The sequence below is a fragment of the Sceloporus occidentalis genome, unplaced genomic scaffold (genome assembly GCF_023333645.1).
Source record: "Sceloporus occidentalis isolate IW3139 unplaced genomic scaffold, rSceOcc1.0.p SCAF_9, whole genome shotgun sequence".
NCBI classification, from domain to species: domain Eukaryota; kingdom Metazoa; phylum Chordata; class Lepidosauria; order Squamata; family Phrynosomatidae; genus Sceloporus; species Sceloporus occidentalis.
The window spans coordinates 28,778,784-28,791,554 of NW_028316989.1; the positions used below are offsets into that span (position 1 = coordinate 28,778,784).

The 12,771-nt window shown below is 41.4% G+C and overlaps 1 protein-coding gene across 1 annotated transcript in view; it reads left to right on the forward strand.

Annotated features, from left to right (window-relative positions):
- LOC149307138 (myotubularin-related protein 10-like) overlaps nt 1-12,771 on the forward strand; it is a 54,329-nt gene that overhangs the window by 13,126 nt on the left and 28,432 nt on the right. The window contains exons 3-5 of the mRNA XM_089538368.1: nt 10,489-10,625; nt 11,025-11,097; nt 11,566-11,708. Of these exons, the coding sequence (XP_089394494.1) occupies nt 10,489-10,625; nt 11,025-11,097; nt 11,566-11,708 (353 nt within the window). The remainder of the gene's footprint in view (nt 1-10,488; nt 10,626-11,024; nt 11,098-11,565; nt 11,709-12,771) is intronic.

The following is a 12,771-nucleotide window of genomic DNA, read 5'->3' on the forward strand; positions in this document are numbered from 1 at the left end:
CACTTGGTTAAATAAACCTTAAAATACAGTCCCATGTATACGTGAGACGCAGTGCAAGCTGAGAACTTGAGACAAGTACTACCTTTGGGTCTATGGCTCTCCAAATCCCTCAACATACCATGATAATTGAGCAAAAAATAACTTTTTGTCCAAATTTTGCCCCCAAATTAACTTTTCCAAGCTCTAAACTACGCATGACAGCCAGCATAGTTTAGTGGTTTCAATATCAGAGTGAAGTCCAAAACACACTGCAGAAATAATCCAGTTTGAGACCGCTTTCACTGCCCTGGCTCAATGCTAGGGAATTCTGGGAACTGTAGTTTTGTTAGACATTGAGCCTTCTCTGTCAGAAAGAGCTCTGGTGCCACAATAAACTACAATTCCCAAGGCTCCCTAGCACTGAGCCAGGGCTGTTAAAGTGGTCTCAAACTGGATTATTTCTGCAGTGTGTTTCAGACCATAGACTCTGGGGGACCAGGTTTTGAATCCCACTCAGCTGGGGAAACCCAGCAGGTGAGTTTGGGCAGGTCACAGTCTCTCAGCCTCAGAGGAAGGCAATGGCAAACCTCATAACCAATCCCCTTGATAGGTTCACCTTTGAGTAGCCGTAGATCAGAAATGATCACAATGAACTGGGCATCTCTTTATAAGCAATCCCCATGGAGATCAATGGGGCTTGTTCCCAGGTATGTAGTCTGCAGTCCCAGTAAGTCCCTCTTTGATCTCAGTCAGGTTTATTTCTAAGCAGACATATATAAGGTTGCACTTTGGATGGGAACACTTGTGTTCAGGAAAGAACATCCCCTGAGGGGGAAATTACTTTGTTTTTTAGATGATTCAGACATGCGTGACCTTAGGATTCCTCATAAGAAAGGTATTTCCCTTTCTCTGACAAGCCTCTTTTGCTCTAAGATGAGGCTTACTATCTCTTGTTTTTATTAATATTTGCAGTGAGTAAGTTGGCTCAGGATTCTTGGCTAGGCCCAATGACCTACGAATGGTTCATAACAACGATATGGTTTCTTAGCAAGAGGAGAGGAGCTGGCGATCTTCCACCTCTGAATTTTGATATGAAGTTTGCAACGTCCAGCGCTTTGCAAAATGAAAAGCACTTAAATTTTTAATAGAGGGGTAAGACTTAGCAGATGTTGGCCTTGAGAAAAAATAAGGAATATTATTCACCATGCTGGACTTTGCTGCTCTATAGTTTAAAAATAAAATAACTGAAATTGAGAAAAATAAGAGTTTATAAGGATGGAGAAGTCATGTTTGGCAAACAACTTAAATGGTTATCAAGAGAACATTTTTAATAGCATGTGTAACCTACTCTGTGGAGAGCCAGTGTGTTGCAGTGGTTTGAGCGCTGGACTATGACTCTGGATACCAGAGTTTGATTTCTGGCCCGGCCATGATGGAAACCCACTGGGAGACCTTACTCGTATCTATTTTATTGTTTGTATGTACAGCCCTGTGCAAATCTACAGCACTACATGAATAAAGCATAATAATAATAATAATGTCACATTCTCTCAGCCTCAAGGGAAGTCAATGGCAAACCCCTCTGAGCAAATTCTCCCAAGAAAACCCCATGATAGGTTCTCCTCATTGTCACTATAAGTCGGAAACAACTTGAAGGCACACAACAGCAGCAAACCTGGAACACACTAGGAACACATCAGTGTCACTAACTGAGGTATACCTGTATTTCACTTTCATAATGCAAATAGTCAGTCAATAAAACACAGATTTCTAAACTCACTCAGGGACGTAGTCAAGGGGGGGATTCTTGGGGTCCGGACCCCGCCCTTCCATTAGAAAAATAATGGTGCGTGCTGCTGCGCCGCCACACCCAAGCCCCATTATAATGGTGGCACTTAGTCTGGACCCCCCCCCCCCTTCTTAAAATCCTGGCTATGTCCCTGACTCACTTTTGGTTTTCTAGAAGGGTTTTCATAGTCTTTCATGTGTCATTGTTAAGCAAATTGGGTGCTTTGCAGCTCTGTTGCATAAAATATTTGTGACTGACTTGGCAACAGATGAAAGCAGTGACTTCTAAAGTGTGTTTTTAAATTTTGGGCAGCTACTATATCTGTGATGATCATTATGGAGTGCATAATGTATCTCAGGGTCATGATCCATCAATGATGTTGTGAAGTGCGTGCGTAGCTGGAAGATCTTGCGGAAAGTGGGAATTGCTGTGTACCTGACTGTGCTGCTGAAAAGGCACACCTTAGCTCTAAAATCTCAAAAGGTCTTGACTCCTCAGCAGAATGCAGAAAGTGGAAAGAAACGCTAGCCTAGGTTTGCTTTCTGGAGGAATACAGTGCCTTTTAGATTAAAGAGATTTTATGCTCTGGGGTTATATTGGATTTGATAATTGAAGCCATCCATGTCTCCTTCCTTGGAGGTCTTTAAGCAGAGGCTAGATGGCCATCTGCTGGGGATGCTTTGATTTGGATTTCCTGCATGGCAGGGGGTTGGACTGGATGGCCCGTGCGGTCTCTTCCAACTCTATGATTCTATGTACAGACAGGCACCAGATCTCATCTGATCTTGGAAACTAAGCAGGAACCTTTCAAGGAAATTCTTAGGGTTGCCATAAACTTACAGGCAACTTGAAGAAACACACACACACACATTCTGTTCTGCATCAAAAGACATGGGTTTACATATATCCACAGATGCTCATGCAAAAATACAAAGCATTTACAATTGTCTCTCCACATTTGGGGCTTTGACTTTTGTGGATTTGATTCATACATTCTCTCTGGGAATCTCTCGGTCCTCCAGTGCAACTCTGCCAGAAGTAAACCATAGAGTTGTTCTGGAGAACCTAGAACAGGGGTAGGCAACCTTTTTGAGCCGGGGGCCGGGTTGCTGTCCCTCAGACAACTGGGGGGGCCAAAGCCAAAAAATAAATAATTAAATATTTTTTTTAAAAAAAAATTAATGAAATAAATAAACCAGGACAAATGTAGGACAAAAATTTCAAGTGGAGGACACTTTTTTTAAAATATGGAGGACACGCTAAAAATTTGCTGATTTTTAAAAAAATGTTAATATAAATGCATGTTTCGGAGGCTTCTATAGACAATTGCCCCCTTTGCACGCCACTTGCTCCCCTTGCCTGCCGCTTGCCCCCCCTTGCCCGCCTCCTCCTGATAGGCCAAAGGCTCCAGCAGCAATCAGCGGCAGGACCGGGCTGGGGCCGGTCCCAAGGCCTTGCTGGGCCGCATCCGGCCCGCGGGCCGCAGGTTGCCTACCCCTGACCTAGAAGTTCCTAGAGAAAACCCTTCTCCAGGCATCCGACTGTACTTATCAAGTGTGTTTCAGATAAAATACAAATACAACCAATAGCATGCACTACATGGTTTTCAAGGGTATCACTGTGGTTATCCAAATTGTCACAAAATGTTATTGTGTGTATGCCTTCAGGTCACCTGTTGACCCCATAAAAAGGGTTTTCTGAGGCCAGAAATACTCAAGAGGTAGACTTAGCAGTTCCTTTCTCTGAAACATAGCTTGCAGCACCTTGCTTTGTTTTTCTATTTGTACAATGGGAAGTTGAATGGGAAGTATGCATTTTCTAAGGAATGGTCAGCTTATTTGGTCCAGTTGTTAATGCTACCAAAAGCAATCCCTGCACCAATCCTACTCTCTCCCACCCTCGGTTTTCCATATTCCTGGGCCATCACACCTTCCCTCCGATTCCTCTGACTGTTAATATTCACACTGCCAAGAGAGCTTAACGAACTAAGTTTATTTCTCCATTAACCAGATAATTTGATTGTCACACTTAGTTATAAAAGTGCCTCATTTGGAGCAGTATTGGGAGTAATTTTCCATCTTTCCTTCCATCTTAACTATTAATTCACAGAGAAGAAAAGTGAATAAAATCTGAACAGGTGGCAACAGTTAACAAAGCAGTCTGCAATTACTTCTGGGATCTCTTGTGGGGCAACTATTGCATTGTAAGTGCTCATGGAAATTCCCTAAAAGGATTTTCAGAAAGCACTTCATGAGCTTACAAGTAGAATCTTCTCCAAATGGCATTCCTCCCTTTTGAACTTCAAAATAGCTACTGAGCACACCAAACAGACGATTCATTTAGAAGTGGATTAGAGGAAATTTGCATTTAAATGCTCAATGCATGCTAATAAACCCTCCCTGCTTTTAATATTCAGCTCCTTTTGTGAGGACTTCCTTGGCTGAAAATACCAGGAGACCATAATTTGGGTTAGAAGCAAATGAATTCATCTTTTCTTCAGACTGACCTTTGAGTATCTTGGTCTCTGTTTATGGATTTGTGTATAGCTATAGAAGTCTATACACCGGGGATGAGAAACTGTGGGGGGCCACATTAGGCCCTTATAAGACCTTGAGGAACTGTACTCCCCCCATTTCAAAATTCCCAAAATAATTTGTTTCCATGTCCCTGTTATCTGTAAGGTTGAAAAGGTGTTAGAAGTGTTTTAATAAATAATATTGATGAAAGAATGTATTTTAAACGAAAGATGCTTTGTTTTCAATGGAGAACAGTTTCTAATATTTGGCCAGCTGGGGGGAAAAAGTCCCTCCACATTCGCTGGGGTTAGGGGCACCAGACCCCTGTGAAAGCGGAAAAACCGCAAATAAAAAACCACTATATTTTTACCTGAGAAGAACACCTTGCATTGCCATTCCACTACCTTTCCAAGTACAACTTCTGCCAGAGGTTGACCACAGAATCACACTGGTGGACCTACAAACTTGAGCCTATCTGGATATTTTAGATGGAGTCAAGACCCTGGTAGGTGTCAAAGCCATTATACAATCTTGAGTGCAAAGAGTTTGCACACTGAGTGATGTTGTCACTGAGGAGCTGTTAAGCGTATTGTCTTTACATCATTCAGACAAGCCCTTCCCTTGGATCTGTCACTTGGGTTTACATCAACAAGGCTGCCTCTGTCTGTTTTCATGCAAGGAGTTTATGGCCCAAGAAACTGCCTTCACAAAAGAAGAAGCCTTCAAAACAACATTCATAGAATCATAGAATTGTAGCGTTGGAAGAGACTGCAAGGCCCCCCCTGCCATGCAGGAAATCTCAATCAAAGCATACCCGAAAGATGGCCATCCAGCCTCTGCTTAAAGACCTCCAAGGAAGGAGACTCCACTACACTCTGAGGGAGTGTGTTCCACTGTCGAACATTGCATTTCTCTACCTTACAGTTCACTATGGCAATGGGGTGGAGTTTGCATAGTTTGGGGGTATCACCTCCCCGGAATTACTTTTAGAAGTCATTGGAGTACCCTGAGGGACTTGGAGAGCCATAAGAATGTAACACCTAACAAACAATGGCCCATTTCTCAATAGCGTTGGATCAAGTGTCTTTTCCTGTTGACTATAGTCATCCCTCCACATTCACCACGGCCCCCGTAAATGTGGAAAAACAGCAAACAAATTAAAAACCACTATTCTTACCTTAGAGAGCACCTCTCTAGGAATCTCTATGGTCAACATCTGCCAGCAGTTGACCATTGAATCACACTACAAATAAGAAGTGTTTTCTCTAGTAACCTCTAAGTCTTCCAGCGCAACTCTGTGATCACTTCCCAGCAGAGTTGCGCTGGAGAACCTAGAGCAGGGGTTCCCAACCTTTGGTCCTCCATTTGTTTTGGACATCCAACTTGACCAGTAGCCAGGAGTTATAGGAGCTGAAGACCAAAACATCTGGAGGACCAAAGGTTGGAAACCACTGACCTAGAGATTCTTAAAGAGAACATATTGAACAAATACACAAATAATCCGCAAAAGTCAAAGCAGTAGATGTGGAGGGCTGACCGTAGATTGTTCTGCTTAGTGTTTGTTTCAGTGCATGAAGATAGCCTACATCCACTTCTTTAAAAATCATGGGTCCTGTGCTCCCATGCCTTTTTGCCAGATCATATCCTAGACCTTTCCTGTCTGTCGATGACACACATTGATGTCCACTCCCTGAAATTTACTGGAACAAGTGAGTTCTAGCATTTGAAATAATCTCACAAAAGGAAGGAAAAGCAACCCTTTTCTGAGTCAGAGACTGTGATGCTTTGCAGTAAATGTAATCGCACCTTTAAAACAACAGCAGTCATTAATATGAGAGATGAATTAATGCAAGCACTGCCGAAACCTTGAAACAAAGGAGACCATTTGGGCAGGTTTTCAAACCATGGTGAGAAGCATCTATTAAATTTTGTTTGCACTTACTTGACCTTTCATGATGGCATTTCTCTGTGGTGTCAATGTGGTTGACCTTTTTGGTTCCACATCAAGTACAGTTACTCCATCGCAGTTCTGTGGGTATCAGTGATTCTTTTTTTGGCCGAGTTAACCTATAGAATATAAAATATATGAGATTAAAATGCAACAGACTCATTTACCCACTACACAGATAAATTGTTTTAAAAAAGAAACCATTCAGTCATTACGAATAAATATTTAACTGTTTTTAGGATGTGGTAATGCAAAGTAACATTTAGTGTTATGGCTAACCTGTTGATTAAATGAAATGTTTTGTTTCTGGTGACTGTCAAAATATTAAGAAGGCATTGGATTTATAGATCTGCCGTTTGCTCTTTAATTTAAACCCCAGGAACACATGACGGATGCCAGATCCTTTGGCTGGCGTTGTTGTATTTACACTTCGTCTGGAGACCCTTTCCAGTAAATTCCTTCCATTCATACAAGTTGCTGTGTTCAGTTCAACAGGTGCTTACACTCTGCCTCAGATGCATGAGAGAAAGAGAAGCTGTCCTGGATATTGAAATACCCAAATTAAAAAATAAAAGTCAAGTCAAGCAACAACAAAAATGGGTAAAGCCTGGGTAAAATCTCAAGTAATTGTGCCAGTTTTCTAGTTGGCATGTCCCTTCTCAAGAAATGTGTGTGATGTGAAGTCGAAGGCTTTAATGGCTGGCATCCATAGTTTTTTGTGGGTTTTTCAGTCTTCTAGAACATGGCCACATAGCCCCCAAAACCCACAAAAAACTAATGTGTGTGATGTACTGGAGCGTGTCTGAATTGATAGTGACTTGGATTTGAATGCCCATTCAGTCTCAAACCCTGCTTGGTGATCTTGGACCAGTCGTTTTCTTGACTTAACCTTCCTTGCAGATTGCTCTGGCTCCTTAGAATACAGGATTGAATACAAGTATTTTTAAACAAGTAGAAGTTAGCATTGCAAGTTCACAATTTTTCCATCTGCCTTCCCCATTATTCCAGATTTTTAATCATGCATGATGGCATTTTCTGTGTTCAAATCTCCTTGAATCAGAATCAGGGAGAGAGGCAGGGTATAGATGATGATGATGATGATGATGATGATGATGATGATGATGATGATGATGATGATGATGATGATGGTGGTGGTTTCAGCATTGAATTAGGACACTGGGAGACCAGGGTTCAAATCCCAGCTTGGCCATGGAAACCAACTGTGTGATCTTCGTCAAGTCACACTCTCTCAGCCTTGGAGCATGGCAATGGCAAACCCCCTCTGAAGAAACTTGCCAAGAAAACCCTATGATAGGTTTGATTTAGGGTCACCATAAATCAGAAATGACTTGAAGGCACACAACAACATTATGCTAGCCGATGCCACATTCATTTTCAAAGAGTTATTTCATTAGATATTGTTAGTACACCCTGGAGCAAGTCTTGTCATTGTGTCCATGCTTTGAAACTTGGTAAATTTTTCACAACCCCTTTTAAGCAGCTCTTTTAAAAATACAAGTCTGTTGCATGTGTTCCTAACTGCATTTGAAGTGCAACTCAAACTTGACACCACATCTTTGATGTAAGTTCTTCAAATACCTCCTTTGAATGTAATTCTCTGGCTGGAGTAGTTCTTGTGTGTCGGTGTTTTCAGAAAAATTCTGTGGGATGTATTCCTAGCTTCTTGGCAGACTGAATTCAGCCCACTCTCTTGTATCTGCTCTTTGCCTATTCAAGTCACAAGTGGCCACCATTCTGCACTTGGAACTGCTTGTGCCTCTAAAATGGACGGAGAAGTAACAGCACTTTGTCTCAATTTGGAATAAAACCATTGCCCTGATATACCTTTGCTGCTTACTTACCCTAAGCAAAAGTGAATTTGACCCAAAAGGGGAAGGTAATGACTGTGGTGCTTGCAAGTCAGTTTCCCTCTTTCTGTCTCTTGTGGATTTGGATATTGGAGAGAAGGTGCTCTCACTATGTCTCTATCAGTTTTTGGGGATCATGAGCCAGAAGGTGCTGTTACATCGATATCTTCCTTTTTGGCTTGCCATAGTAGGCAATTGGTTGGACACTATGGGAACAGAACACTGGACTAGATAGGCTTTTGGTCTGATCTTTCATGGCTCTTCCTATGGTCTTGTTTGTGATGAATGAGGAGAAGATGTAGTAACAACCTGATCTTGGAAGCTATGCCTGAGCAGCCCTGGTCTGACCAACAAAGACCAGGTGCTATAGGCTATAGTTCAGAGGAAGGAACTGGCAAAACCATTTCTGAAGATGCCTTGCTTAAGAAAAAACCCTGAAATCGATAAATGAACAAGTGACTTTCTGCTTGGTATCTTAAACCAAATAGGTAGTTATCCTTCCTTCTACCTGGTTTCTTACTGCCCTGTGTGTTAATGCATTCACCCATTTCTGGCTGCTTTGTTCAAGTTAAGAGTTCATACCATTGCAGCAGGTCAACCCAGACTTCCTAGCAGAACTGTTTTCTACTTTTGTGTTTGTGAACAAACATGATGATTTTTTTTAAAATCACTGAACTGTTCAGCTGTCATACTTTGGGACTTAAAAGTTTATAGGATCAGAGTTGGAAGAGACCCCAAGGGTCACCCAGTCCATCCCCCATTCTGACATGCAGGTAGACAGAATCAAAGCTCTTCCTGTGACAGATGGCCATCCTCTAGTTCAGGGGTAGGCAACCTTTTTGAGACGGGGGCCGGGTTGCTGTCCCTCAGACAACTGGGGGGCCGAAGCCAAAAAAATAAATAATTAAATAATTTTTTAAAAAATTAAATATATAAATAAACCAGGACAAATGTAGGACAAAATTTTCAAATGGAAGACACTTTTTTAAAAAAAATGGAGGACATGCGAAAAAATTTGCTGATTTTTTAAAAAATGTTAATATAAATACATGTTTCTGAGGCTTCTATAGACAATTTCCCCCCAAAGACCCCAGTGGCAATCGGCGGCAGGACCGGGCTGGGGCCGGTCCCAAGGCCTTGCTGGGCCGCATCCGGCCCACGGGCCACAGGTTGCCTACCCCTGCTCTAGTTAAACACCCCCAAAGAAGGAGACCCCCCCACTTCTCTTGGGACAAAGTATTCTGTAAGGAATGGTCTACCACAGGAAAGGTCCTTTCTCTCAGTCTTGCCAACCTAATAGAGATTGTTAAAGCCCCTCAGGCTGATTTTTGGATCCTTGCAGGTTTGCATCGATGCAGACAGTCTTTCAGATAACTGGATCCAGAAAAGCACTGAGTAGCCAATGGGGCTGGTAGGGAATTGGTGTCACAAGAAGTAACTAGCTGCACACAAAGGCCTGTTACAGACTGCCAAAATAAAGCTGCTTCGGGTCTCTTTGGAGGTATGCTATTTAAATGATGCATGGGTCCTAAGAGTCCGGAGGTTGCGCCAAAGCCACACTCCATTCCTAAGCACCGGAGTGCAGCTTTGGTGCAGCTTCCAGATTCTTAGGATGCGTGCATCATTTAAACAGCATACCTCCAAAGAGACCTGTAGCAGTTTTATTTTGGCAGTCTGTAACAGGCCAAAGAGTGTAGCTGGACAGTAGAAAGAAACTGAAAGGCCATATGAAATGACTTAAGGAGTAAACGTTTTGGAAAGGGAACACTTCTTACTATGTTGTTGTTACTATAAACCACAAAATCTTTTAAACAAATAAACCACAGGCTGAAGGGGGTGCAGTATAAATTATTTGGAGATGTGCTAGCCACAGCAAAGACATTATTGTAACTTTATTTTAATTTTGGTAGTCACTGGAGATAGGCTACTCAGTTGAGATGCCTTGACTCACTTTATTTTGTGTTAAATACTTAAGGTGCCATACAATTTGGCATCCCTCCAGATGGGAAGTATCTGATTAAGAGATTCTGTTTATTACTTGTTTACTACGTGCAGTTAATAAAGATAAACTTGATGCTCCTTGGGAAGGCAATTCAGTACATTTGTGTGCATGTATAACAAATCCCAGATTCTGTAAGCTATATTTCAGAGGAAGGAACTGACAAAATCACCTCTGAGTATTCCTTCCTTAAGAAAACCCTATGGAGGTTGCCATAAATTGACCGGTGACTTGAAGGTACACACATGTGCATGCGCACACAGTTTTAACACTCCTTTTTCTTGTAGTCAACTTTCTAAACCTTGGGATATGGATAAGAATTCGCTTCTCTTTTAGCAGCAGCTACAATTTAATCAGCATTCAATTTTTTAAAATTATTTTTTTCAAAGGTGAAATTGTGGTGAACGAAGTGAATTTTGTGAGGAAATGCATTGCAACAGATACAAGCCAATACGATCTCTGGGGGAAGCTGGTTTGCAGCAACTTCAAAATCTCCTTCATCACTGATGATCCCACACCGCTTCAGGTTGGTTTGTCTCTACACCTGCTGAGTGCTAGGATGCACACATGATTCACCTTACTGGGTATAAATCTAATGTGAAGACCCTTGTACTCTTGCCTTGCAGCTGGATTATTTAATTATTGAAACCCCTATGCGCAACCAAGGTCAGACACTTCATTGTCCTGTCTTGGACTAAGTTTCGACGAAGTCCCCAGGCTCCCCATTCTTGGTTCAAAGCAGAATATATTCAGCTAACTATTAACACCAAATAGTAATAACACAATCTATAATCCTAGCACTCAGTTTGATCATATCTGACCTTACAAAGTAAAGCTCAGTCTTTCCCTGTCAAATGACATGACAAAAATTTATTTTTTAAGTGAATCGTGGTATTTTATCTCGAGTTTATCTTTCATATTTCAGAAGTTTCAATACAAGAACCTTCTCCTGGGAGAACATGATGTTGCACTAACATGCATCGAGCAGATAGTCACAGGTGTGTATGAAATAGTTGAATGTAATGCTCTTATATTTATATTTAGTAAATAAAATGAAATACAGTAGTTAGAATTGTGTAGGAAGGACACAAATTCAGTAGCTGAGCAGGATTCAAACCCAAAGTCCTAGTCCAATACTCAAACCACTGCATCACACTGGCTGTCTAGTGGAAGGCACCCTATTGGAAAGATCATCTTAGAAAAAGTAATGTAGATCATGAGTCCTGGTTGTGAAAGAAATCCTATTCTAAGCCCTTAGGATGTTCTTATTATAATATATTGCTGTTGAATGAATTAATGAACTCCATGTAACAACTGTGCAACATTTTGCTCTGTTTATTCATAGTTCAGTACATGCTGTTAGTGGTTAAATTTAGCATTTACAACATAGCAGGTTTTTTCATGCTTTATTTTTCTCTAAATGTGCATCATTCCATGTCTTTCTCCTTTCAATCTGTGTTTTTCAGTTAATGACACAAGAAGGAAACAGAAAGTTCTGGGCCCAAATCAAAAACTCAAGTTTAATCCAACAGAACTAATCATTTACTGCAAAGACTTCCGTATTGTCCGGTTTCGTTTTGATGAAGCAGGACCAGAAAGTGCAAAAAAGGTACTTCTACAGGTGCTAAAGTTTGGTTTTGTTTTTGCCTTGAATGCCTGCTTGTTTGTGTTTTAACAAACTTTGATAGCCCACCTTTGTACCAAAAAAGTTACTTGAAGTAGCTGAAGGTATTAATAATTGTGAAAACAAACCCGCTTAAAAGATCTTGTGGTTGTTTGTTTGTTTGTTTGTTTTAATGGAAATAGTTGCTGTAGGATGATTCTGAAGAGTTTCTTCAGGTCATTTGTGGGCCCATGCATCTGAAATAGGTGTGAAGCCATATGAACAAGTGGTATAATAAGGATGAAGGGAGGGAGTCAGTGTTGATGCACCAAAGCTAGAACTTTGCTTACCAAAGGTAGGAAAACACTGAGCACTGCAAAGCTCTGAAAGATCTGGACCACTTTGCCTAGCTGTTTGAAACCCAGTAGGTTTCCATGGCTGAGTTCTCCCAAGATTGTAGTCCAGCACTCAAACCACTACACCACATTGCCTCTGTTGTACATGTGTCTCATTCCATGTCCTGGCACTTGTGGCCCTGCTTGTACCCCTTTGAGAGCCAAGAGATTAACAGATCAGGTACTCTGGTAGTTCATTTTAAATCTCCTGAAACTGGAATCAGATTGTGTTTATAAACAGGCAAGATTTTGTTGTCATTAGAAATGGAAACTGTTAGTTAGATCCATGTTGACAGTGGCTTTCCTTGAGCCCAATGGTACTCAGAGCGGTAGGACATGAACATTCACACGTAGCTCCTGGAAAGTTGGAGTCAGGAGTTTTCTCTGGCAGATGCTTAGCATTCTCCACTTGTTTAAAAAGCTGCTGGATGAATGTTTGGGCTTGGTCAAAGAGAGAACAAGAAGCCCATTCAATGTGGCAGATACCAATATATATGCCCTCTCTAGTTTTAACTTTCTCATACACTGTACATTGGCAAAGACTTGGACTGAACGTATTTTCTTCCAGGTGGAAACTGTAAATATCTAGCATCCTGAAAAGGAGGCATGAGCTGAGTCAATATAGTCTTGAAAGTGCTGTCTTGTTTCACACCCCAAAATAGGTCGCTTTTATT